This window comes from Ictidomys tridecemlineatus, chromosome 12, assembly GCF_052094955.1.
Source record: "Ictidomys tridecemlineatus isolate mIctTri1 chromosome 12, mIctTri1.hap1, whole genome shotgun sequence".
In the NCBI taxonomy this organism is placed as follows: domain Eukaryota; kingdom Metazoa; phylum Chordata; class Mammalia; order Rodentia; family Sciuridae; genus Ictidomys; species Ictidomys tridecemlineatus.
This window is the reverse complement of record NC_135488.1, coordinates 36,786,952-36,814,092: the sequence shown is the minus strand read 5'-3', so window position 1 is coordinate 36,814,092 and position 27,141 is coordinate 36,786,952. Positions and strand designations below refer to the sequence as shown.

Sequence of the window (27,141 nt, the reverse complement as noted above, 5' to 3'; positions counted from 1 at the left end):
GTGAATTTATAGCAAGGTCCATATATAAAAACCAATTCTACTTCTCTATATTTGTATGGTATAAAGAATATACTGAGCCAGGCGTGGTAGCACACACCTACAATCCCAGCTAGTGGGGAGGCTGGGGCAGGAGATCGCAAGTTTGAGGCCAGACTGGGCAACTTAGTAAGAGGCCCTATCTCAAAATAAAACACCAAAGGGCTAGGGATGCAGCTGAGTGGTAGAGTGCAAACCTAGCATGTGCGAATCCCTGGGTTCTAACGGGGGGCTGGCAGGGGTGGGGGGTCTTCATCTTTGACCCTGGTTCCTGGCAAAGAGCTTCAAAAACCCTTGGTATTTCCTGGGTGACAGGAGTGTCTCTATCATTCTAATGACATGACTCAGGTGGATTTCAGTATGAGGGCTGGTCACCAAAAACAAGCACTAGATCACAGGGTTAGGGCTTCAAGCTCCCCTGCCTCCCTAGAGGGAGGACTAAAGATTAAGGTCAACCTGAGCCAGTGACTCAATCAATCGTGCCTATGTAATGAGGTCCTGATGAGAGACTCTGGACCCCAGAGCTCAGTGAGCACCCTGAAATAGGAGGAGGGTGCAGCACCACAACCCCACAAGCTGAGTACAGGACCCTCCTCCGTGTGCATCCCTCCAAGCAACACCATAAACCCAAGTGCAGAGACTTCCTAAATTCTGGAAGTTGTTCCAGTGAATTACAGGGGCTGGGCTGTAGCTCCACGTTTGAGCACATGCCTAGGACCTGCGCTTGATCCCCAGCACCACGTGCACATGCACACACACACACACACACACACAAATTGAATCTGAGGGGGCCACAGGAACCCCTGTATTAATAACTGGTTGAGCAAAAGTGCAAAGTGAAGGGGACCCCACTTGCAGCTGGTCTCTGAAATAAGGGCACTCTTGTAGAAGACAAAGCCCTTAAAACTGCAGTCTCACGCTAACCAAGTGGCTGGTATCAGAACTAACCTCAGTATATCTCAGGTAAGGTGCCAATGGAACAACCTGCAACAAATATCTGGAAAAATAAATGTTAAACACCCCATTTTAAAACTTTTTTGGGGAGGTGGGTCTGGGAAATAAATACCCCATTTAAAATAAATAATCAATACCAAGGAATAAATCTAAGATAAGATATGTAAAGAATTCTACCCAGAAAACAATAAAACAGTATTGAGCTGGGTGTGGGGGTGCACACCTATAATTCTAGAGACTCAGGATGGAAAGCTGGGGCAGGAGGATTGAAAAGTCAAGGCCAGTCTGGGCAACTTAGGCAGACCCTTAGCAACTTAATGAGAGCCCGTCTCAAAATAAAAAACAAAAACGGACTGAGCTTGGCAGCACACACCTGGCTCAGGAGGATGAGGCAAGAGGATCACAAGTTCAAAGCCAGCCTCAGTCTCATCATCTTGGTGAGACCCTATCTCAAAAAAAAAAAAAAAAAAAAGAAAGAAAGAAAGAAAGAAAGAGCTGGGGATGTGGCTCAGTGATTAAGCACCCCTGGGTTCAATTCTCAGTATCAAAAAAAAAAAAAATTAAGAAGACATAATAAAGAGATAACATATTTGCCAGCTGGAAGATTATTATAAAATGTCAAGTCATGGGGCTGGGAGTATAGCTCAATGGTAGGTTATGTGCTTTGCATGCACAGGGTCCTGGGTTCAATCCCCAGCACTAAAAAGGAACAAGGAAAAAAGTCGAATCTCCAGTTGATTTCTAGATTCAGTACAATTCCATAAAATTTCCAGGTGAAAACCTAAGAACAGCCAAGACAATTTGGAAGCAGAACAAAGGGCTTAATATTTCCAGAGACCAACTTATTTTAAAGCTACTACAATTATGTCAATGTGGAGCACAGAAAGATAAATAGACCAGGGGAATAGAGAGTCCAGAGACAGCTGCCCCCATACACCACAGCTCAGTGAGAAGGGAGTCTTCTCATTAACCAGTCCCTGATTAGCTGGATATCCATGAGGATTACAGAAAAAAAGAAAAGAGAAGAGAAGAAGAAAAGAGGTCTTAACCTTGAGCGCACATCACAAACGAGAGGGTCTGAGGATGGCGACTCAGTTGAAGAGCGCTTGCCTAGCTTCATAAGGCCCTTGGGTTTGATCCCTACAGAAAAATTAAACTGAGCTGGGCATGGTGGCACATGCCTATAATCCCAGTGGCCGGGAGGCTGAGACGGGAAGATTGAAAGTTCAAAGCCAGCCTCAGCAAAAGCAAGGTGCTAAGCAACGCAGTGAGACCCTGTCTCTAAATAAAATATAAAATAGGGCTGGGATGTGGCTCATTAGTCAAGTGCCCCTGAGTTCAACCCCTGGTACCCACTAGAAAAGAAATGGTACCAAAACAACAACAACAACAAAAAGCCCACAAAGATAAACTTCTCTAAATGAGAAAGATAAACAAAAGTTTCTAGAAGATAACATAGGACTCATGTATTAGCAAAGAATTTTGAACAGGATATCCAAACATTAAGCATCCATAAAAGAAAAAGCTGATAAATTGAACTATACCAAAATTTAAAGCTTCAAGCCATCGAGAGTCATGAGAAGGGCTGGGGGTGTGGCCAAGAGGGCAGCGCTGGTCTAGTATATGGTAGGTCCAGGTTCAAACCCCAGTGAAAAAACAAAAACCTTAAGTCAAGAGTCAGGAAGGGTCAACGGGGAGAGGGGATTGGGGAGATGTTCAAAGGATACAAAATTTCAAATAAGAATAAATTCTACTGTACAACATGGTGACTATATTTAGTAACAATGTATCATATATACAAAAATTGTTCAGAATAGACTGTTCTCTACAAAAAAATACTAAGTGTGGCCGAGCATGGTAGCCCACTCCTGTTATCCCAGCGACTTCGGAGACAGAGGATCACAGGTTCAAGGCTAGCTTCAGCAACTTAGTGAGACCCTGTCTCAGAGTAAAAAATAAAAAGGGCTGGGTTTTGTGGCTCACAGGCCCATGGGTTCAATCCCCAGTACCGAAAAAAGAACATGGACCACACACATGATAGGCACTTTACAAAAGAAAACAGCCAGACAGACAATAAGCACATGAGATATGCTGGAGCAGGGATGTCGTCAGAGGCAGAACTAGAGCTTCTGTCTTTTAACCTCATGTGCATGAGGCCCTGGGTCCCATCCCAAGCACCACAAAACGGACAAACAAAAACAGCGCTCAGCCTTCTTAGTCACTAAGACAATCCAAATTAAAAACATGAGACACTACCACACACTGACTCGAAAAGCAAAAATAAAATAAATAGCTGGTAATACCAGCACTGGTGGCAATTTGAGTATAAACTGATATAGCACTCGGGAAAATTATCTCCTGTACCGTATCCTAGCCCTAGCACTTCCACTCCGAGGCATATTCCCAAGAGAAATGCATCACAGATTCCTCAAGGGACATGCCAAGGTTGTTTGCAGCAGCAGCATCTGAACAGTCCCATACTGGAAATAATCCAAACGCTGCAGTGCCACCATGGTGAACATACGTCACAGGATACTAGCATATCTCATGTGCTTATTGTCCATTTGGCTATGTTCTTTTGCGAGGTGCCTATCATGTGAGTTGTCCATATTCTTTTTTTGGTACTGGGGATTGAACCAACGGGCTTGTGAGCCACAAAACCCTAGCTCTTTTTATTTTTTTATTCTGAGACGCTAAGTTGCTGAAGCTAGCCTCGAACCTGTGATCCTCAAAAAGAATAAACTGGAGTGATGCTCAACATGGAGAACGCCCATAACCTTAACCTTAACAAGAACCAGGAGGGGACTGGAGTTGTGGCTCAGTGACAGAGCACTTATCTAGCGTGTTGGAGGCACTGTGTTCAATTCTCAGCACCACATATAAACAAATAAAAATTAAATAAAGGTCCCTTGACAACTAAAGACAATTTTAAAAGAACAAGAAGAAGAAGACCCACCACCACCAGGGGGTGCTGAGGATGTAGCTCAGTGGTACAGGGCCTGCCTCTCAGGCACAGAGGAGGACACCAGACCCACTGTACGATTTACTTTTTCTTCCCCAAGATCTTTTTTTATTTTTTAGAGAGGGTCTCACAAAATTGCTGAGGCTGTCTTTGAACTTGCAATCCTCCTGCCTCAGCCTCCTGAGATGCTGGGATTTAACTTAATTTATATACATAGAAAAAATTAACGTGTGATGATTTGGGGAACAGGGCAGTGACTGGGACAGTGTGTGGATGGCCCTAGGGTGTGACTGATGTGGTACTGCTTGGGTTTCGTGGTACGTATACAGGACAGCTTGTTCTGTGCTTTCCATGATTTATGTGCTTTTCTCTACATTGTGCTTCAACAACAATAATAATCTTTTCTAAAAGAATCTAGAACTGACAGTAAATTTTCCAGGCTAGAGTTATTGAAATTTCCCAATCTCTCTCTCTCTCTCTCTCTCTCTGTGTCTGTCTGTCTCTGTCTCTCTCTCTTTTGCAACTGGAGACTGAACCCACAGGTGCTCTAACACTAAGCTACACCCCACCCCTTTTTGAGACAGGATCTTGTTAAAATGCCCAGGCTTGGATGCAGTGGTGCATGCCTCTAATCCCAAAGTCCTGGGAGGCCGAGACTGGAAGATCCCAAGTTCAAGGCAAGCCTCAGCAACTTAACAAGGCCCTAAGCAACTTATTGAGACCCTGTCTCAAAAAAGCAAGAGGGCTGAGGATGCAGCTCAGTAGTAATTAAAAAAAAACAAAAACAAATGCCCACAGCTGGAATTGAACTTGTGATCCTCATGCTTCAGCCTCCTGAGTATCTAGGATTGCAGGCACATGCCATGGCACCCAGTTGGTCTCTTTTCTTTTTTTTTTTTTTCTTTTTTTGTAGTTGTTGATGGACAGCAGGCCTTTGTTTGTTTTTTATGTGGTGCTAAGGATCGAACTCAGTGCCTCACACATGCTAGGCAAGCGCTCGGCAATGAGCTACAGTCCCAGCCCTCCAGTTAGTCTCTTTTTTTTTTTTTTTTTTTTTTTAAAGAGAGAGTGAGAGAGAGAGGGGGACAGAGAGAGAATTTTAACATTTATTTTATTTTTTCTTAGTTCTCGGCGGACACAACATCTTTGCTGGTATGTGGTGCTGCTGAGGATCGAACCCGGGCCGCACGCATGCCAGGCGAGTGCGCTACCGCTTGAGCCACATCCCCAGCCCTCCAGTTAGTCTCTTAATAGCTATAGTCTTGCTTAGAGGCGGCACACATAGTGGTTAAGAACGTGGCTTTTGAGGCCAAAGAGCCTGGGGTTGTCACCTGGGACAAATTTCCAGCCTCTGTGAGCCTCAGTCCCATCTGCAGTGCTCAGGACTGTAAGTATGCCATAAATGTCATGACTGCAGACACGGCCTTCTTTAGGCTCTCTGCTTTCCACCCCTTCTAGAACTCAGTCTCTCTTCCTCAAAGGAGTGAGCTCTCTATTATCTTCTCATCCAATATCTTCCCCAAGCAGCAGGACCTGTGCTCCTCCTCATCCTTCTTGCCTTGGACACCTATGAAAGGCATTCTTGAGGGCTGGGGGTGTAGCTGAGTGGTAGAGCACTAGCCTAGCACCCAGGAGGCCTTGGGCTCAAAAAGCATTTCTGGCCAGGTACAGTGGCACAAGCCTTTGATCCCAGTGACTTGGAAGGCTAAGGCAGGAGGCCAATCTCAGCAACTTAGTGAGACCCTGTCTCAAACTAAAAACAAAAAGGGGTTTTTACACAATGTGGCGCAGTGGTAAAGCACCCTGGGTTCAATCCCCAGTACTACAAAACAAAAACAAAAACATTCTGGGTCTTGTGTGTGAGGGTGAGACTGGGCCCCCAGGGGAGTGTTTGTGCCCTGAGGTCTCCCTCTTGCCTCCCCTGGTGGGATACGGGGAAGGAAATGGAGCTGGTGAATCCTGAAAGGAAAAACAAACAAACAAACAAGTAAAGATGGGACTGGCACCTGAAGCCCCATGAGCTCCTTTCCCTGGTCTCCCCAGCAGCCACCATCAAATGAAACTCCTGCGGCTGGGACAGGAATGTGCTGGGAATCAGGATGGCAGGCAACATTTTCCATTTTGCAGGAAAAACATACTAAATGAGGAGCATTTCCTTGGTCTAATGTTTCTCTTGCCTACACTTTTTCCCTTGAAGCCTGCATTGTTTCCCTTACAAGCAGCCACTGTGGTCCAAGCCAGAGAGACTTTGAATGAGCATATAATTACACAGCGGGCTCTCTGGAGCTCCATGCGTTCATGATTCTCAGTGAGGCACCACCCTGGACACTGGGGCATCCTGCCACCTGAGCCAGTGCGTAAGAGCCACTGCGGCCACGAGCTGGTGTCAGCACCACTGGAGCAGCTTTGGGATCATTGTTAAAATAGTTAATATTTAGTGCATGATTATACGGTACCGGGCATGCCTGACCTCCTTCAGTCCTGCAACCCTCGGAAGCCGACAGTCATCAGTGTCAATGACCAAATCACTAGCTACTGTGGAAAATTTTTTCTGATCCCAAGAGTCAGTCATTATTTTGAGCATTTTATGAAATAAAGTGACTGTAGAAGCATTTCTTCTCTTTTTTTTCTTATTTGTGTTGGGGATCAAACCCAGGGCCTGGGCATTCTGGCAAAGTGCCCTGTCATTACACTATATCCCCAGCCCTGCCCGCAGCTGGAATCTCTTTTTTTTTTCTTTTTTGATGCAGGGATTGAACACAGGGGCATTTTAACCACTGAGCCACATCCCCAGCCCTTTTTATTTTTTATTTTGGGACAGTCTTGCTAAATTGCTGAGGCTAGCCTTCATTTGAGATCCTCCTGCCTCAGCCTCCCAAGTCATTGGGTTGGTATTTCTTTTTTTTTTTTTTAATTTTTAAAATTTTTTTAGTTTTGATGGATGCAGCACCTTTATTTAATTTATTTATTTTTATGTGGTGCTGAGGATCAAACCCAGTGCCTCATACATGTGAGGTAAGTGCTCTGCCACTGAGCCACAATCCAGCTGTCTCAAGGGTTGGTATTTCTTACTGTGTGATAAGGCTTGTCCAGCCTCCACACTTTATAAGGTTCTCTTTTATACAATCGTGTCAATCGTAGAGCTGTCTGTGGGTTTAAGAACCAGTCCCCACCCAAGTAGGGGATGGAACCCAGGGTACGAGACAAGTACTCTATCATTGAGCTACACTCCAGCCATTTTTTATTTTATTTTTGAGATTGGTCCTACTAAGTTGCCTCAGCTGGCCTTTCATTTGCAATCCTTCTGCCTCAGCCTCTCGAGTAACTAGGATTAAAGGCGCCCCACTTACTCATTTTTTAAATTTATTCTTTAGTTTTAGGTGGACGCAATATCTTTATTTTACATGTATGTGGTGCTGAGGATCATACCCAGTGCCCCACCTGCACTAGGCAAGTGTTCTACCACTGAGCCACAACCCCAGCCCTACCACCACTCACTTTTTTTTTAAATATTTATTTTTTAGTTTTAGGTGGACACAATATCTTTATTTAATTTTTTATGTGGTGCTGAGAAACGAACCCCACGCATGCCAGGTGAGCGTGCTACCACTTGAGCCACATCCCCAGCACCCCCCCTTACTCACTTTTTAAACTCACTTTTAACTCTTAGCAGAGTTTGATGAGAGGTAGACTTGAGCTTAAAGTAGTGCTGCCTGTTACAGTGCAGGTGTGCATGCAGGTGAGTGTGAGCCTATGTGTATGAAGGGCTGAGTGTGCAGCACCCCTGCCTGTGCACACGGGGAAGGGTGTTCAAGAGTGTATATGTGTTTGTGTGTGTGTGTCTGCCTGCCTGTGCCCATGTTGGGGAGGAAATGTGTAGGTTCATGTGTCTTGCCTCCTATGCACATGGGTGGTGTGTGTGTGTGTGTGTGTGTGTGTGTGTGTGTGTGTGTGTGTGTGTGTACATGTGCAGGTGTTGACAAGTGTGGGAGTGAGCCTGTTTGGACTGGGGGAGGGATCCTCCTCCCGAGGAGGCTGCAGGCTGCCTGCTGGCTGGAGACCAGGCGTTCCAAAGAGCCCGGGGAACCAGTCTTTCGGGAACCCTGGCCAGGTCACAGTAAATCAGCCCTGCAGCATGAAGCCACTCTGACTGTAACCCCGGGGGGAATGCTCCAGGGCTGCCAGCTTAACCCCCAGCCAAACAGGCTGGTGCTGCACACCTGGCCTCTGGGCTCACCTTCCTGCTGAGCCCCGCAGTCCCGATCAAGAGGCTCTGCTGAGGACCATAGGGGTCGGGGCACAAGAAAATACTTCATTTCTTATCCAAGGAGCAATCTGAACAACCTTTGTAGACTACATTCCAAAAAACAGGACACAAAATTGTGCGCAATGATATCATGGGGAACAACTCATGAGTGGCAGGCACCTGCGAGTATGGCTAGAAAGTGAATATATAAAAATGTTTTTGGTGGTACTAAGGACTTAATCCAGGGACACTCTACTTCTAAGCCATATCCCCAACCCTGTTTTTCTGAGACAGGGTCTCACTAAATAGCTGAAGCTGACCTTGAACTTGCAATCTTCCTGCCTCAGCCTACCAAATCACTGGGATCACAGGCCTGTATCACCACATCTAGCTGAAAATGGTTTTGATCCTGCTGTTGGTTACAAGGTTTTTGGTTTTAGTTTGTGCTGGGGTGGAACCCAGGGCCCAGCAGGCGAGGCAATCGCTCCACCACTGAGCTGCACCTCCAGCCCCACTGTAGGATTTGTTACACTAAAACAACGAAAGTAAATTTCTATTGCAGTTATCAGGATACATCAAAATATTTGAAGTAGTTCCTTCTTGGTGTCAGGCTCATGGTTTGGTTTAGTTGAGACGTTTGTGTGCTTTCTAAAGTTCTGGCTATCAGTAATAAAAACTGATAAAACATAAAATCATCTAGTAATAAAACAGGAATAGAAGCAAGGAATGCAGACTCTCTCAAAGCCTCTCACAACAGGAGGTCTAGGCCAGTCAAGTGCAAGGACAGATACAACCGAGTCACAGGACAGGTGGGATGGACTGGCTCAAATGGGCAGCACCTGGGGGCAGCTGTGTCCCATGGCAGATGACAGGAACAGAGCTGGTTGAAGCAGCAGCCCCAGACAATCTCTTAGCCCGGGACTTCATGGGCACCAGGACATTGAATAACCCTAACACCCAGAGGACAAGTTCTGAGAGAAGTTCAAAGAATCCCTAAGGCCACAGGAAGGTAAGGGAGAGCTTGGCAAGGACAGCCAGGGAGCCCACCCCTCCCAGTTGGCTGGGGTGAAGGAGTCAGGATGCCATCTTAAAAGCAGTCACAGGACAGGGACAGCAGGGCCTGGCCCATCTTCCCTTCTGTGTATCCTCAGGCTTTGTGGCCCTTCAGGAACCAGCACTCAATGAGCAACAAACAGGCTGCTAGCCGTCCTCAGGAGACCAAGGCTGGCAGGTGGTACTAAAGGCTTCCTTCCACTTTAAATGCACTTGCTATCTGGCATGGTGGCACACGCCTGTAATCCCAATAGCTGAGGCAAGAGGATCTCAAGTTCAAAGCCAGACTCAGCAACTTAGCGAGGCCCTAACCAACTCAGTGAGACCCCATCTCAAAATAAAAAATCAAAAGAGCTGGGATGTGGCTCAACGGTTAAGTGCCCCTAGGTTCAACCCCTGATACCCCCCCAAATAAAAAACAAACAAAGATGCCCATGCTGCTCCGTGGGCCAGGCTTGTCTGAATGACAGCATCAGGGTGGGTTAGGGGTGCAGAGAGAAGGCACTGTGATCTGTATCTCAAAGCCCCCCAGAGAGGGCTGAGAACCAGCCAAAACAGGCAAACGCTGGCACAAAGGACTGATGAGCTCATTCTTCCTCTGACAATTCTTGTCCAAAGTAGAAACTGCCATGTCTAGCCACCCTCGAAGGTCTAGCAGATGTCCCCTCCTTTCATTGCCTTCCCAGACCTCTGCTGACAGGGCAGGCCTCCTTCCCCAGGTCCCCAACGCTTAACCAGCGCTCCTGTAGATCCCAGTTCTGTGATTCCATGCTCCCAGGTGCTCATCTCTTCTCAAGGCTGAACCTCTGGTTAGTATCGTATCCTGAGCTGAGGAGTCAGGAGACACAGGCTGAGTTTCCTAAGTACAAATATAAGGCTTTTTGAGATGTAAGCACTGGTATCAGGGCCCAGGCTCCTTGCAGCACACCATCGAGAAAGGGCTCTAGGACAGGCCTGTCAACACCTGACGAGATGGCTCTGCACCTACCCGGGATCTTTGGTGGGAACCGGCACACAGGCAGCAAAAGTCAACACTGGCCACTCCACCAGGCCCGCTTCTGCCCACAGCACACACCTAAGAGAAAGGGAGCAGCAGCCTGGCCGGCGCTTCATTAGCTGCCCCGCTGGGACCTCTGCCCTGGGCCAGAGGGTCATCCAGGAGCAGGCAGCAACTGTCACTCTCTCAGATACACCTGTCCTGGGCGGCTTCTCAAGATCAAATCACCAACTGGAGGTTGGTTCCAAGAGAAGCCGAGAGACACCAGATGTACACTGCCTTCTCTCTCCACTCGTCGCTGAGACCTTGGGGCTTAACTGTCCCATCCCATCATCTGTGCCTGCCAGGCTTTGCCATGCTGGCAACCCCAGCACCATCCTTGACACCTTCTCACGTTCTGCACGCTCTCAGCTGACTCTGACACCTGCCAGCCTGGTCCTGGCCTCCCTCCCAAGCCCCACACAGGCATCTTCACCTGCACACTTGCCCAAATGATCTGCACCCCTGTGTGGTCCAGGCAGTGCCACCTGAGAGCTTGACAGAAATGCCGACTCCCAGGCCACACCCCAGGTCCATGGATCTCAAGTCTGCAGGTGGTCCCGGAGGAGGGTCAAGGGAGAGAGGCTCTAGTGAAGACGCTGCTGGACACAGAGAAGGAGCCCAGGGAAGGCAGCACCTCTCCCTTCCACCCTCACCTAACTGCCTTTTCCCTCCTCCCTACTGCAGTTAAATGACGACACCACTGACCCAAATCTCAAGCCAGAAACCTCCACAGTCACAGCTACTTCCTGGGCTAGACTCCCGTATCTCTGTGCTGGGTCCCGTTGTCCTGATTCAGGAGCATCTCACAGGCCTCACCTGTCTCAACTCCCTGCACCCCATCTGTGCTTTCTGCAGAGCCAAACCTTAGCTACATCTGTCTCTGGGGAGGCTGTGAGTTCCGTGAATAGGACTTCTATTCACCTGACTCCCAACAGCCCGCACAGTGTCTGCCACATAGGCTGCAAAAAGTTACACTCTTATTGAACAAATTAATGAACAAGCAGATGGGTGGGAGGTGTGGGGGTAAGGTAGTGAGGCTGTGACAGAAGACAGGAGCCCAGAGTGAGCACAAAAATCATGCAGTGTGTTTTTCTTAAAATATTCCAGAAATAAAGTTAGATAGGTGGGAAACTGACTTGAAGTATGGAAATATATGGGAGGGGTTTTCAATGAAAATATTTCTAGCTTTCTTTCTTCTCCAAATTACACCCCACTAACTTGCTGAGAGAAGCAGTAACAGGTCCAAGGTCACTTCATAGGTCAGTGACCCAGCAGGGTGGAATTTAAACCCAGCTCTGGCTGGGTGGAGTTCACATCCAACTCAGTACAGTGGTCTGGAGGGTTATGAGGTGGGTGTGGAAAGATAAGGTGGAGAAAGAAGAGCCAAGTCCCTGGGAGGGGCAGGAATGTCCCAGAGGGTGGGTACAGGAAAAGGTGGAAGGTGGTTTCAATGTGGGGCTCGAGCCCCCCACGTGGGAAGTTCCCTCGTGAGTTTGTTTCACGGTCTGCAAAAGCATCTGAGGCGGAGGCAAAATGCAAACTGGGCCAGGAGAAACCAGGCACCACGATTTCAATACTCCATGCAGGGGACAAGCCACCTCCTAACACCCAGTACTGCAAACAGTTCTAGGCGAGGTTTAGTGGAGGCCAAGGTTCATATGCAGGAGCCTTGGCAGCCTGACTGGCTGTCTCCCTGCCACTAGAAGGTCCTGCAGCACCTGGTACCATGCCTGGCACGGGGATGGGGTTCAAAAGCTTCAAATGCTAACTGCCTGGAGTTAGGGTCAGAAGCAACTGGAGACAATCATTCTGGCCTTAGTTCTAAGTTCTAGGGGAAGCTCAGCTCCCCTGCAGACCCTGAGGTTGGCTGTATAATACTGAGTGGCCAAAGACCACTAACAGGCAGAGAAACTGAAGCACAGGGGAGGGGACCCACGCATCCCACTCATGGCCCTTGCCCTGATTCATTAACAGGCATCACTGAGGGAACTCCTCCCATCTTTGCTGGTGCCCTGAGTCCAGCCCCTGGTAATGCACAGCGTCATCTCCTTTAGCCCTCAGCAGCTCCTTATAATTCTAACACTTCTGAAATGGGAATAATTCTCCCCAAAACTAGACAGGTCACTTCTTTTTTTTTTTTTTTTTAAGAGAGAGTGAGAGACAGTGAGAGGGAGAGAGAGAGAATTTTAATATTTATTTTTTTAGTATTTGGCGGACACAACATCTTTGTTTGTATGTGGTGCTGAGGATCGAACCCTGGCCGCACGCATGCCAGGCGAGCGCGCTACCGCTTGAGCCACATCCTCAGCCCCAACAGGTCACTTCTTCAATCTTTAGTCACTCAGCAACGTTGTACTGAGGCCTTACTAAGACTGTGTGCCAAGAGCCATCCTGGGGACAATGGATCCACAAATGAAAATCAAGAGCCCTGCCCTGTGGAACTTCCATCTAGTGAAGGAGACGGACAAATAGAAAGTCAATAAACTATAGATCTTAGAGTGTGAGGTGTGCCAGGAGACACAGGAAAAGCAGCACAGGGTAGGGGGGTTGGGCAGGTCCAGTGGCCTGGGGGATGCTGCGGCTTAAGGGAGGGAGGCAGGAGGCCTCACACAGGCGCAGATGAGGCCAGCCTGAGGGAGGGGAGAGAAGCCACCCTCCTCTGGGGCAGAGCAGTCCCATCTGAGAGAACAGCTAGGGCAAGGCCCTGGGCAGGAGTGTCCTGGGGTGTTCAAGAAGCCAGCAGGGCTTGCCAGACAGTCAACCAGCTCCTTCGTTCATTCATTTCTTCAACAGACATTTACGGAAGACCACCTCTCCACCAAGCACTGAGTGGTGGAAACGCTAATACGAGAGAGCCCCTACCCTCAAGGAGCTGATCAAGTTGGGCTGGGGGAAAAAGGATCCTAAAAGAGATGATGGAGGTACAGGGTCCAGGAAAGACCCGCAATCCCTCCAGCCCAGCTTATTTTAGTGCTGCTGACAAGTAGGCGGTGCAGATCTGGCTCACTTATTTTTCTTAGCCAAAAAAGAAGTCTCCCTAACACTAAGCGCATAACAAATATCTTTTCAGTTGCGCTTCCCAGGTGGCCTCAGGATAAAGAGGTAAAAGCCAGATGCAAAGATCTGGGAGAGGCCACTCTGGGAGGAACCTTCTTCCAAAGCCTCTGGGAACCACAAAGGGATATCTTGAGGCCCAGGACCAGGACTCACACAGCTCCAGGTGGCCTGCTGCACGTATAGACTGAGCCTGCTTTTCCTGGGCAGTGCTGCCATCCCTCCAAGCTCAGCTCAGGTCCCAGGCCTGTGTTAAGAAGAGTCCAGTGGCCCGAAACCATGAATCTGGAAAGTGCAGCTCAGGAGAACTATGGCCTCAGAGGTACCAGCTCAATTTCCCCAGCTTCATGAAAGGGCATTCCTTCCCCAAGACCTGGGGAAGCTCCCACTCAAGAGGCTGGCCCTGCAGATCAGGGGCTGGAAGCCAGGTGAGGCCAGTCCATACTGGTTGGATCCAGATCTGGATGACCTGATGGGGAGGTGCTGGTGGGTATGTCACCAGCAACAGCCTCAAAAACTATAAAGGTGAGTGAGGAGGAAGCGGAGGGCTAGACAGTCCTCATCAGGTTTCTGACCAGGAGAGTACTCCTCAGGACCCCAGGTGGTGGGCCCACAGTGAGGGTGGGACACACTCCTCACTGCTCTTTCCTGGAAGAAACTGGTTCCTGGGTCTGTACCCGCAATGCTCCTCCCTGGCTCTGCCTGCATCACCAGGCATCTGTGTCCCTCCAGTCTCTCTGCAGAGAAGCCTCCTCCCAAGCTGTCTCCCAGACTGGCTCATATTACTCAAGTTTTCCTCAGCTCTGACACTGAGATTCACTCTGGCAAACTTAAAAAGAGAGGGTACCAATCTGCCCCGCTGTCCTGGACCATGACCCTGAACCAGCATCTTTTCAGAACTTGGCAAGGCCAGCTCCTCCCTCCCTTATCCACTCCAAGGCTGTCTACTCTCTGGTCCAGAAATGACCCCAGGCGTGCCTACAGCTAGTTCAGAAGTGGTTCTGCCTGAGCCTCAGCCAGGAGCAGCTCTACCTAGAGAAGAAAGTTGAAACTGAGTTTAAGAAGCAAAACCCCCGAGGTTTAGGATGACACCCGCCCCCTTGCCCAGTGCTTTCTGTCTCCCCACCCCCTCTGGCCTAGGGTTTTATTCCATAATTGGTTTGTTTACTGCCACTCTGAGGGTTTCTGGGAGACAGAGGTGGGAGGAAAGTTCTGTGGGAAGTAAGGGAAGGGGTGTGCGCCCTGAGTTCTGAGGCAGGGGAGGAAGCCCTCCCAGCGCCTCTCTAATTACCTGAGCACTGGCCAAGAACGCCAGGGAGAGGGTGAGAGCCCAAGGCAGCAAGGCCAGCTGGGGATTCCCAGCAGACCGCAGGAGGCAAGCTTATGCTTGGCGCCTGGGAAAGACGGGACAATGACCCAAACTTAATCTGACTGCTTCTGCTGAATAGTGGAAAGCGTTATTTGGCATTGTTCTGAGCAGGGAGCCAACTGGAGACCTCCCATTGCTGAGTCTAGGGTGCAGAGCTCTGGGGACATCCTGCCCTGCTCAAAAACCTTCCAAGCTCCAAGCTCCAAACTTACCATCTTCCTCAGACCCCCAACTCCTCCAGTTCTCCTCCCACTGACCAATATGCCCCCACCTTCCCGGCTATAAGCACATCCTAGAGCTCTGCTAGTGGGATTCCCTCTCCAAGCCACTCCACCTTTTAAGGATCCCCTCAAATGCTCCTTCCCCTGTGAAGGTTTGCGCAGTTCCCCAGCCCCTTCCATCGCCATCTAAACCTCCATCAGCCTGATGCTGGCCTCTTTTTGGGCCCCGGTCTTACTCTGTCCTTGCTCTATCCTTACAACTGAGCAAGCCTTTTTTTACTTTGATTCATCCAAAGCACCAAAGCACAGTACCTGTCAGACGGGAGACCCTTGAGAACTGTTTCCACTGTGCCTAATCCCACTTGCCTCAAAGACATAGGAAGTGATGGGCAAAGGGACACAGGGCCACACCAAGGGGACACTAAAATCAGCAGACACGAAACACACAGGAGAAGAGGCAGCAGGGCTGGGTGCTGCACCAGTCCTTACCCTTCTTGAACTCCTCCAGCATGGCATCCAACTTGGTGTCATGGAAGACAAAATGTACCGGGTGGTTGTAGAAGCGGGTGATGGTCTTGAGGGGGGTGCAGTCATCGGGGTCCACAAAGGCCAAGTCTTTGACATACAGGATATCTACGATGTTGGACTGCTCATCTTCATACACAGGAATGCGAGTGTAGCCGCTTTCCATAATCTCCGACATCGTGTTGAAGTCCAGGATGGCATCGTTGCGGATCATGAAGCAGTCTTGGAGCTGGGTCATGATATCCTCCACAGTTTTGGTCCGTAGTTCCAGGGCACCCTGGATCATATTTAGCTCCTCTTTCACGAGGTCATTATAGGGCTCTGTCACCTTCAACATCTCCATCAGTTTCTCCCGATTGTAAACAGTTCGAATCTCCTGGCCTAGGAAAAAGTCCAGGAGTTTGCTGATGGGGAAACTGAGGGGGAAGGTGAGCAGCATAAAGATTTTGGTAAGAACGATGGTATTGGCACCCACGGCCAGCCCATGTCGGGAGCACAGGGCCTGAGGTAAGATCTCCCCAAAAATGACAATGCCAATGGTGGAGGAGGCCACAGCCATGATGCCAGACCCAATGAGGTTGTCCAGGAGGATGGTGAGGGAAGTGTTGACCAGCACGTTACCCAGGAGCAGGGAGCAGAGCAAGTAGTTGCCCTTGCGCCGAATGGGCTCTATCTTGCGGGCATACCTCTTCTCCTTCTCAGTGCCACAGTTCTGCACGATGCGCAGCTCCATGGGGTCCAGGGCCATAAGCCCCAGGTTGAGGCCAGAAAATATGCCCGACAGCACCAGCAGCACCAAAACGAGGACGATGTGCAGCCAGAGCGGCAGGAACCTCCCGGGCTCCTCCATCATGAAGAGCAGCGAGTCCTTGTCCGTCCACTTGAGCCAGGGCCCGTCATCCCGGGTCCTGGTGCACAGCGCATAAAGCTTCATGTTCTCGCTCCTCCGGAGGAACTTGGTGAACACCACCAGCATCCCGGACGTGTTCCCGCGGCTCACGTTGACCAGTTGCTGGACAACCAGGTCCTTGGTGAGCTCGAGGCAGTTGGTGGAGTTGTGGGCGGTGTTGGCGTCGTCCACCTCGGTGAAGGAGATCAGGTTGCTGGAGATTTCGCCCAGCCTCTGGCCGTACAGCCTCAGGTTCACCGTGCTGCCCTCGGACACGAAGATGATGCCATCCGGGTTCATCCCACACGACTTGTTGCAGCTCGCCAGCCTCATGCCCAGGATCATGCCCGGCTGGGGGCTGCCCTGACCCCGGGCCCCCCGCGCCCATAGCAGCGCCGGCAGCACCAGCGCCGCCAGGAGGAGGCGCCCTCGGGCCGGCCCGCCGCCCGGGCGCCCGCCCCCGCCCACCGGCGCCATGTTGCTCCGGCTCCGACGCCGCCGCTCCCCGGGCCCCGCCGCGCGGCCCGCTCGGCGCCGCCGCTCCTGCCGCTCCGCCGCCGCCGAGCCAACTGCCCGGGCCGCGGGCCTGACGTCAGGTCAGCGCCCCGCCCGCCCCGCCCGCGACCACGCCCCTCGTTTGCATTCGAGGCCCCGCCCCCGGGCACGCCGCGCGAGCGCCCGCCTTTAGGGGGGTCTGAGCGCTTAAGGTGGAGCCTCGCCGGAGCGCGGGAGCCGCGGGCGGGCGTCCGCCCCGCCCTCCGCCTCCGCTCCCTGCGGGCGCTCCCCGCCAGTCCGTGCGCTTCGCGCTGGCGGAGGTCACCCGTCCCCCAGCCAGCTCTGCTCTCCGGCCGCGCCGCTCACCGGGTTGGGCATGCTCGGCTTCTTCCCAGGCCCCAGCTCTCTGCAACTGAGCTCTGGGCCGTTGGCCCTTCTCTGCAGGCATGGCAAGAACCTGCATTTCCTGGTTTAGAAAAAGGGAACCTGAGGGCTTAGGCTGGCATTTCAGCCGCCTCTTGGAGACTTTTCTGGCCTCCTCACTTATGGGGTTTTTGCTGACTTTGTGCCAAGGCCAGAAGTAAGCCCCCCCCCCCCCCCCGACTTCCAGCTTGACGCTTCTATAAGCCGGGTCTCCCTGGCGTGGAAGACAGATCTGGGAAACCGAGGTTATAGAAAGACTCTGGCCTAGACTTCTGTCACTTCCATTTGCTCACAAATGTTTATTGAACAACCGGACTATGCACAGGGCACTGTTTCAGACTCTGAGTGATGAACGAGCCAAAGTCCCTGCCCCCAATAAGCAAGTAAATACATAGGTAATGTTTATTTGATTCTCCCAACAAGCTTAGTGGTAGGTATTATTTCCATTTTGCAGATGCAGAAATTGAACCCAGGCACAAATCCTAGTCCTTCCAGATTGCCATCGATAGCCCTAATTTCTCCTTCTGCTAATGGCAGTAAGAATGATAATACAGGGGCTGGAAATGTAGCTCAGTGGTAGACAGCTCGCCTAGCCTGCTTCAGGACCTTGGTTCCATCCCCAGCTCCCCAGCTCCCCAGCACCACACACACACACAAAAAAAAAAAAAAAAAAAAAATACAGCAGCACCACTTGGCTAAGCTTGTGGGAACAGTTGGCCTAGACATTGAACATGACAGGACAACTCTCTGCAAATATTCTTTGGCTATGTAGTAATAGTTGTTGATGCTGCTGCCTGCCTTTCTGGAACCCAACCCCTAACCCCAAATGGTGGTGACTGGCCAGCTGGGGCAGTTGCATGTGGAAATGAGCAGAGAGGTGTGGCTGCTGACTTAGCCCTGAAATGACTGCTTCCTGGACATTCTACCTCAATGTCCGCCTGCAGCAGTGAATCGAGAGCCAAGCACCCAGGGTATGTGGGGAAGACCACAGCCACCCACCCTGTGAGAAGAGGGAGACAGACAGACAAACATCCTAATTGCAGAGGTACACTGAGCATCAGAGACCAGGATGACCAATAGGGTCTCTGAGCAAGACTTTTCTCCACTGAGGAGACACAGAAAGCACTTAACTTTTTTTTTCTTTGCACCAACACTTGTGTTTATTTTTATTTTAATATACTGTTTGCCAATAAAAGCAACAATCAATACCAGCCACAAAAAGCCTAAAGAGAGAGGATCAATCAGTACAGTGTCGTGGAGAAGATCTGGTTGCCAAGACCTGTTTTCAGCAAGCTTTGTTCACAGAGGTTGAGGGGCCAGCAAATGGCCAGCCTGAGGAGTTCCTTGCAAGTGCCTCTCATATATCCACAGTGTGTCCAGCAAGCCAGCTTCTTAAAGAACAGAAGGCTCAGGATGGGCACTGGCCAAGACAGGACAAAAGCAGAATCTTGGACCTGCTGCTCCTTCCTGGTCTCCACCAACCAGGAGGAGCCAGCCACCTGCATTGTCTCAAAACCCAGCCCTCCTCATCTCCAGCTGGCCTTTCCCAGTGCCCTCCCCCTCTGCACTTAGAAGCTCTCCTATTCTATTATCGACCAATTGGTATTTTTATTTTGCCCTTTCCATGCTGTCTGACTCAGAAGATATGCACTGAGTCTAATGACAGAAGCCAACAAAGGAGGGAAAATAACTTTTTGAGTCCCTTTGGTTAAAAGTGGAAACAAATAAATAGAAGGGGGGAAAAAGTGGGAACAATGATGAGGGTCTGCTAGGAAAAAAAAAATCAGTTACATTCACCCAGTTGTATCTGTGATTAGAACAAGGGCAGATTCAACAAGGTAAAGAAATTCCTCTTCCCCCTCTTAGCGCCTGCGATGATCTGGCCCAGGAGTTGCTCTGTAAAAAACAAAGTAATGGAAGAAATGACAGAGGAGGCAGTTGGTGCCCAGGTTGGACTTGAGATTCAGTTGCTGTTACTAAGCAGCTTGCACCCCTGGTGAGGAAGGATAGAAGAACGGATAGGTAGAAAGGAGACTGCCAGGGAAGGGAAAAGAAACTGTAACCTTAAACCTGTTTCCTCCAGGCTGGCTTTGAACTTGCGATCCTCCTGTGTCAACCTCCCAAGTCACTGGCATTACAGGTGTGTGCCCCTGTACCCACTGTGCATTTTCTTTAGACTCTATACAAAACCAGAGTTACAGGCTTATGACGTGGGCATGTTCCAGACATTATCTGTTGACTGGATGATATCAACCTCGAGATCCCGAGAGAACCAGCCCACCATAACCCGCAGGTGCTCCATGATCAAGAGATTTGAGCTCACCAGGCTTATGGCACCTGCACGTACTGCTCATGTTCATTATTTACAAAGTTTCCTATAAACAAAGAACCCAGGACCCCAAACGCACACCTGGCTCTAGGCTCCCTCAGCCCTTCTCTCTGTGTATCCTGCTGTATCACTTACTTTCCTAAATAAATCTCTATGCCTCTTTTGATGCATCCTGAGATTCCTTAATGTGGCATAAGTCAAGAAGCTGCCAGGCACTCTGCTCTCATGTATATCTAAAAAGAACAACAACAAAAAAGAGTCTACCAGGGCTGACCTGAGATCCCCTTCACCCTTCTAGGGGCCATTTCAACACCCTAACTGATGACAAGGGCATCTAACCTTTTGCATCCGCCTTGTTGAAATACGTCTCCCCCAGAGTTAGGGGACCACATGGAGAAAAGGAGATAATAAAATGCAGAGTCGGGAAGTTTGAACCACGTGTGGCTCCCATGAATCAGGCTGTGAGAATGGCAGAAGCCCTTCTCCCTTGGGGGACAGAGGAAGGCTGGGGGGGGGGGACATAGTCAGACTTGTTTCTCTCAACCCTACTCACCTGAGATGCCTCCCTTAGCAAGTAAGGAGTTTGGGGAAGGTCTTCCCCAGGCCCTAAGCATGACAAAGCACTCCATTCATAAGGTCTTTGGTTCTTTTAGGCATAAACCCTGTGGCAATGGGTCTGTGCCTCCCTCAGTGGAAACCACCCCCTCCTGGCCCTGGGCAGAGGATCGGACTCAAAGGTTCACTGCCCCTTTGTCTGTACCTGGCGTCATGCTCATGCTGGGGATTGGATGATGACAAGAGATTGGGAATCAGCCTCCTAGGATCTAATCCTTCCAGGCTGGATTCTTAGCCCTCTTGACCCTCTGGGTCCCCAAGATGAGGGAACTGTGGGCAAAGAAGCTGCTCATCTTCTGGTGGTAGGCAGAGCCTGAGGTGTGCCCTGGTTCCACACTGGAAGTCCCTTAGAGGGTGCCAGGGGCCCTGGGTGGAGAGGCTGGTTTGGCGCAGGCCATTATTAGTACAAACTGTCCTGTACACCAGCTCTCTCTGCAAACCCAGAGCACTTGCAAGTTATGAGCATCCCATTAAATTGTCTCAGCGGGGGAAGGGCGGTTGTCCCTCTGCAGAGGCATAGAGAGAGCATGGAATTAGCAGGAGCACTGACTTGGCTCAAATCCCAGCCCGGGTCATCCCAGCAAGTGGGTACTTGAGGACCTGGGTGGGAGAGCGTCAGGATTTCTACCTGACACAGGCCTCATTGAGCCAGAGAGGGAATGGAAACATCAGGTCAGCGGGTCCAGGCCAAGGAAAGAATCTACCTCTGGCAGGAAGTCACAAGCCAGAGGCTCCAAGTTGAGGGAGAGTTTGCATGAACTGCATAAGAGGGCTTCAGAGGTCCCCTGCCATGAGACAAAATGTCTCCTTTGGGGGCAGTACCACCGCAGGCAGGAGGTCAGAGCACAGTTCTGGAGGCATGCTGGAGGCTTGCTTGGCGGCTGATTCCTTCTAAGACCTGGGATTTGAATTTTTTTTTTTTTTTTGGTACTGGGAAGTGAACTCAGGGGCACTTAACCACCAAGCCACATCTTCATTTTTTATTTTATTTTATTTTATTTTATTTTATTTTTATTTCAAGAAAAGTTCTCACTAAATTGCTTAGGGCCTCACTAAGTTGCTGAGGCTGGCCTTGAACTTGCCATCCTCCTGCCTCATCCTCCTCAGTTACTGGGATTACAGGCACGAGTCACCCGCTCTAGAGTTCTGCATCATGTTGAACAATAAGTATTCCCCAGATACCTGGCCTGTGGCAAGAGCTCGGTAAATGGGCTCAGTAACCATGATGATGATGGAAATGATGTGGCCAGGATTTTTAGGGAGGACTCACACATATATTTTTAGCTTCAGCATGTCTCTCTAGCCACCATCCCTGGACCTCCGTGGGAGGTTAAAAATGGAGGCCAGGTGGAGGTGGAGCTGGGCAGAGATGAGCTCAGGAGGGGTTTGACAGCACAAAGGGGCTATACAAGGCTGGGCAACATCAGAAGGAGGAAAACTCTCATTCAGTATCCTCAAGGCAAGAACTTCCCTTTCCAAAGAAGCCCGGGCCTATACCAGAGCACCTGCAGGAGCCCCAGGCTGCAGGGACTTGAGGGGCTGGGCAGCTCCCAGGACCCACCCTGCTCTCCGGCATGCTGCCCTCTCCTCCTGCACACCAGAGCACCCACTATTCCCCAGACTGGCTGCCCCAGGAAGATTTTCCTTCCACCTCTGAAAAAACAGACCTCCTGCCTTTTGTCTGTGTGTGTGTGTGTGCACGCGCGCGCCAGGTATTGAACTTAGGGCTTTGCATAAGCTAAGCATGTCCTCTACTACTGAGCTACATTACCAGCCGATAGTTCTTCATATATTCCAGACACAGGTAAGGGACTAATGATTTGCACATAATTTCTCCCACTCTATGGATTCTCTTTTCACTGTTTTTGTTATTTGGCAGTGCTGGGGAACCAGCCCAGCGCCTCTTGCACACTAAGCACACACTGTACCACTGAGCTACATCCCTAGCCCTAGATCTTTTATTCATTTTTTTTTTTGAAGATCCTAAAAGAACTTTCATTATTATATCTGTGGTAAAATAGTTTTGATTTTTTAATTAGCGCATGATGCATAACAGTGGGGTTCCTTTTGACAAATGCACTTAACAGAGTTGGCTCCTTTTCAATCCCCAGCACATTCTCTTTCCCTCCCCCCTTCTAGACCCTTTTTATTTTAAAAGATTAACTATTAAACACTAGAGAAAGCCGAGGAAGAGCAAGATAATAAACACTGAACTTTATGAAGGCTTACAACAAAGGGCTTGTGGTCTTTGCCTTACTGTGTGATGGGTGGTTTCCTGAGCGTGAGTGGGTTAACGGGTGCTGGCTGACACTCCTTCCGTTCTTCCTCCTCTATTCCTCACTCCCCAAATAATTAACCAATGCAGTCAAGCTTGCCTGAAAAGAAGAATAAGGGAATACATCCAAGAACAGCCCCAGGCTGCGCCCTTCTACTCAGTTATCTTTCTTTAGGTTTAAGGAACACCTGGTGACCTATGGGCGACATTCAGATCATGTCTAGAGGGGCTGGTTTGTGGCTCAGTGGTGGAGCCCACGCCAGCACAGGTGAGGCACTGGGTTTGATCCTCAGCACCGCATAAAAATAAATTGATAAAATAAAGGTCTGTCTCCGTCTACAACAAAATACATATATTTTTTAAAATCATTCAGGAGGGCTGAGGATGGAGTTCAGTGGTAAAGCCCTTGCCTAGTGTAAGCAAGGCCCTGGGTTCCTTTTCCCCCAGCCCTGGGGGGGAAAAAAAGAAAGAAAGAAGGAGGAAAATTGATTACCATAAGAATTAGTGACCTAGTGACCATTTTGGTGCCCATCTGGCTATGCCTAATATTAGATTTCCCAGAACCAGCCATTTAAGTTTTTGCCCCTGTGACCTGGCAAAATGGAATTGGATGAAAACCCTCCAATTCCAACTTGTTGCCAGTAAAGCTTTTCCTTCCCCTGCTTCTCTCTCTCTCTCTCTCTCTCTCTCTTTGCAGGGTGGGGGGGGGTACCAGGAATTGAACTCAGGGGCATTCGACCACTGAGCCACGTCCCCAGCCCTATTTTGTATTTTATTTAGAGACAGGGTCTCACCGAGTTGCTTAACGCCTTGCTTTTTCCTGAGGCTGGCTTTGAACTCGCCATCCTCCTGCCTCAGCCTCCCAAATTGCTGGGATTACAGTCCGGCGCCACGGCGCCTGGATCATCCTGTCTCTTGAGTTAGTGGCTTGGTCAGGCAGACAGTGGAACTGGATCCTCCATGGTTACAAGTTGGCAATGAAAGAAAAAGCCATAGGGGAAGCATCAAGCCTTCTACTGTTTGCCAGTGGGCACCCTGGGGCAGAGCACCTCACCCGCCAGAGCCTTGGTTTCACCATTTGCAAGACCCTTCTGAATGTATCAAAAAGACTAAGTGAGCCTGAGTTTGAAATCACTGCTTCATAAATGTGAGGTTTGTTTTCTTTTCTTTCCCCAGATCATGACTTTCACATTTTTTTATGAATCTACTCATTCATGTATTTTTTTGTATTTTTATTGAGCTTCAAGTTACACTTTTCCAACACAAGTTCGCATTGCACAGAGTGTATAAAGCAGAATACCTAAGTCCCCTCACTCCAGTACCATCACAGGGACGAGTTTTCTGCTAAGTAGTCCCCATCTGTCTTCTTCATTACCCTCTCTCTGCACTCTGGGTTGAGAGTCCCTGAAGTGCAAAAATGTGTCCTAGTAGTCATCTCTGTTTCCAGAATGTTCACTGTTCCATATGCATTTTAAATTTTTTTTTATTTGTTATTTTTAGTTATACAGGACAGTAACCATGTGCATTTATAGGACAAATCGGACTTTTCTTAAACAGGATAGGAATAATACTGCTGAGGGTCAGAGATAGGAAGATAGGAGGAAGCACTTGGAAAGTGGCTTTAGATATAAAATTACAACTCTGTTTCCTGAGACTACATTTACCCCTTGGCATTATTTCTGTTCTTTACTACCTTTTTTCTTTTTGTGTGGTGCTAGGGATTAAACCCAGGACCTTGTGCATTTGAGGCAAGCACTCTACCAACTGAGCTAGATTCTCAGCACTACTATTTTCTACCTTTTCCCCATATTTTTATTGATGCATTATAATTATACATAATAGTGGGATTCATTGTTATATATTCATACATTCCCAAGTCCTCGTTTTCTTTTTCTTTTCTTTTTTTTTTTAATGTACCAGGGACTGAATCCAGGGGCGCTTAACCACTGAACTGCATCTCTAGCCCTGTTTATTTTTTTTATTTTGAGACAGGTTCTTAGTAAATTGCTGAGGCTGGCTTTGAACTTGCGATCCTCCTTTCTTAGTCTCCTGAGTCACTGGGATTACAGGTGTGCATTGCTGGGCCTGACACCAGCCCTCAATTTCTTAAAAGAAAAACATAATCTGAACATCTCTAGCAATTAGAGAAATGCAAATTAAAACAACACTGAGATTTCATCTCACTCCAGTCAGAATGGCAACTATCAACAATATAAGTAACAATAAATGTTGGTGAGGATGCAGGAGAAAAGGTACACTCATATATTGCTGGTGGGTTTGCAAATTGGTGCAACCACTCTGGAAAGTAGTATGGAGATTCCTCAGAAAACTTGGAATGGAACCACCATTTGATCCAGTTATCCCACTCCTCAGCATACACCCAAAGGACTTAAAATCAGCATACTACAGTGACTCAACCACATCAGTGTTTATAGCAGCTCAATTCATAATAGCTTAGCTGTGGAACCAACCTAGATGCTACTCAACAGATGAATGGATAAAGAAAATGTGATATAGATACACAATGGAATATTACTCAGCCATAAAGAAAAATGAAATTATGGCATTTGCCTGTAAATGGATGGAACTGGAGACTATCATGCCTAGTAAAACAAGCCAGTCCCCCCAAAAACAAAGGCCAAATGTTCTCTCTGATATGCAGATGCCAACCCATAATGGGTGCAGAATAGAAGTTCCTTGGATTAGATAAAGGGGGATAAGGGGAAGGGAGAAGGGATGAGAAATAGGCAAGATAGTAGAATAAATCAGATATAGCTTTCCTATGTTTACATATGAATACGGCCAGTGTAATATTCCATATCACAACAACCACAAGAATGGGATCTTAATTAGAATAAGTTATACTCCATATAGTATAATATGTCAAAGTACAGTCTACTGGCGCTGGGGTTGTGGCTCAGCGGTAGAGCGCTCACCTAGCATGTGCAGTGCTGGGTTCAATCCTCAGCAGCACATAAAATAAACGAATAAAATGAAGGTATTATGTCCAACTATATATATATATATATATATATATATATATATATATAATACAGTCTACTGTCACGTATAACTATAAAGAACAAAATTTTTTTTTTAATTTAAAAAGCAATCTCCAGTATTTAAACCTGATTATTTATCTAATGTCAATGTACTAGTCACTCCCTGTCATTGGTTACTTCGACATTTTCCATAGATTCCATTTACCATTACTCTAGCTAATCCTTTGGGAAATGCCTCTAAATTATCTGGGCTTTAATTGTCAAAGTCAGTTCTACAACTTTCTCTGCATCTTTATGGAAGATATCAAAGCGATTTCCATGTTCTTTTTTTTTTTAAATTTTAATACTGTTCCTTGAAGTCCAGCAGACTGACATATTTTTTATATGACTTTATTTTATTTATTTATTTTTATGTGGTGCTGAGGATCGAACCCAGGGCCTTGCACCTGCAGGGTGAGCGCTCTATCACTGAGCCATAACCCCAGCCCCAATTTCCAGGTTCTTAAATTTTCAACTTTCACTTGGCCTAGCCTCAGAGGGGCTGTAGATTTCAGTTAAGTACTTTGTCATCAAATATTCTGCATTTCATTGACATGTTTATTTTTCTATGCTTTCATATTAAAATTGAAGGTGTGACCATTAAAACAAAGAAACAGAGGGCTGGGGTTGTGGCTCAGTGATAGAACACTTGCCCAACACCTGTGAGGCACTGGGTTCTATCCTCAGCACCATCTAAAAATAAGTAAAATAAAGAAATTGTGCCCATCTACAACTAAAAATTATTAAAAACAAACAAACAAACAAAAAACCCATAATCTGGTCTTGACCTGATCAAACTGATTTCTTGACTGACCCACAATTTAGGGATTGATGGAAGTTAGAGTGCTCTCTATGCCAAGGGCACCCACACACTCCCACAGTTCCTGGCACAATCCACATGTGTTAATAAATCATCCCAAGTATATCAATGAGACAAATTTCTGATTCCCCACTCTGATTATGGCCTTCCCCACCCAAAAGTTGAGAACAGCCTTTGACACCTTCATTCCAGATCTCCTCTGGATTGTCCCAGATGGCTATCAACACACTAAAGCCTTGGAGTACCTTTAGCAGCTAGCTCATTTTGCCCGGCCAAGGGTTTGCAGTCAAGACAGGTTTGGACAGGACTGAACTTCATTTCTGGGTGATCCTGAGCAGATTTTTTAAAGCTTTCCAAACCTCCATTTGAAAATGAAACTAATAATGGTACCTGTTTTAGTCAGTTTCCCATTGCTACAACAACTCGCCTGAAGTTGGGTGATGTATAAAAGAAAAAAAAGTTTATTTAGCTTACTGTTTTGGAGGCTCAGAGTCCAAGATCAGACTGGTGCCTTTATCTTTAACACAAGAGGGCCTTTATCTTTAACTGGAGCCTTTATCTTTAACACAAGAGGACCCCATCAGATACACAGGTTCCTTCCTAACTTAATTTTCAAATATTTGATTCTCCCTGGAAGCTGTAGTTTGGTAGTGTCCCCTGGAATTTTAATCCCTCAAGTCCGATATTGACAGTGTTTAAAAGTGGGGCTTGGGGGAGGTAATTGGGATGAGATAAATCTGGTCATCAGAATGATGACATTAGTAATTTTATAAGAAGAAGAAAAGAAGAAGAAGG

The 27,141-nt window shown here is 48.3% G+C and overlaps 1 protein-coding gene across 3 annotated transcripts in view; it reads right to left on the bottom strand.

Moving 5' to 3' along the window:
• Cnnm4 (cyclin and CBS domain divalent metal cation transport mediator 4) overlaps positions 1 to 16,885 on the bottom strand; it is a 39,041-nt gene extending 22,156 nt beyond the window's left edge. For 2 of the 3 annotated variants that reach the window (XM_005339592.5, XM_040270759.2), the window contains exon 1: positions 15,424 to 16,885. In XM_005339592.5, coding sequence (XP_005339649.4) covers positions 15,424 to 16,825 — 1,402 coding nt within the window. In that variant the 5' untranslated portion in view covers positions 16,826 to 16,885. The remainder of the gene's footprint in view (positions 1 to 15,423) is intronic. The other variant, XM_013364878.4, reaches the window with a different exon arrangement.
• Between the last annotated feature and the right edge of the window lie 10,256 nt (positions 16,886 to 27,141).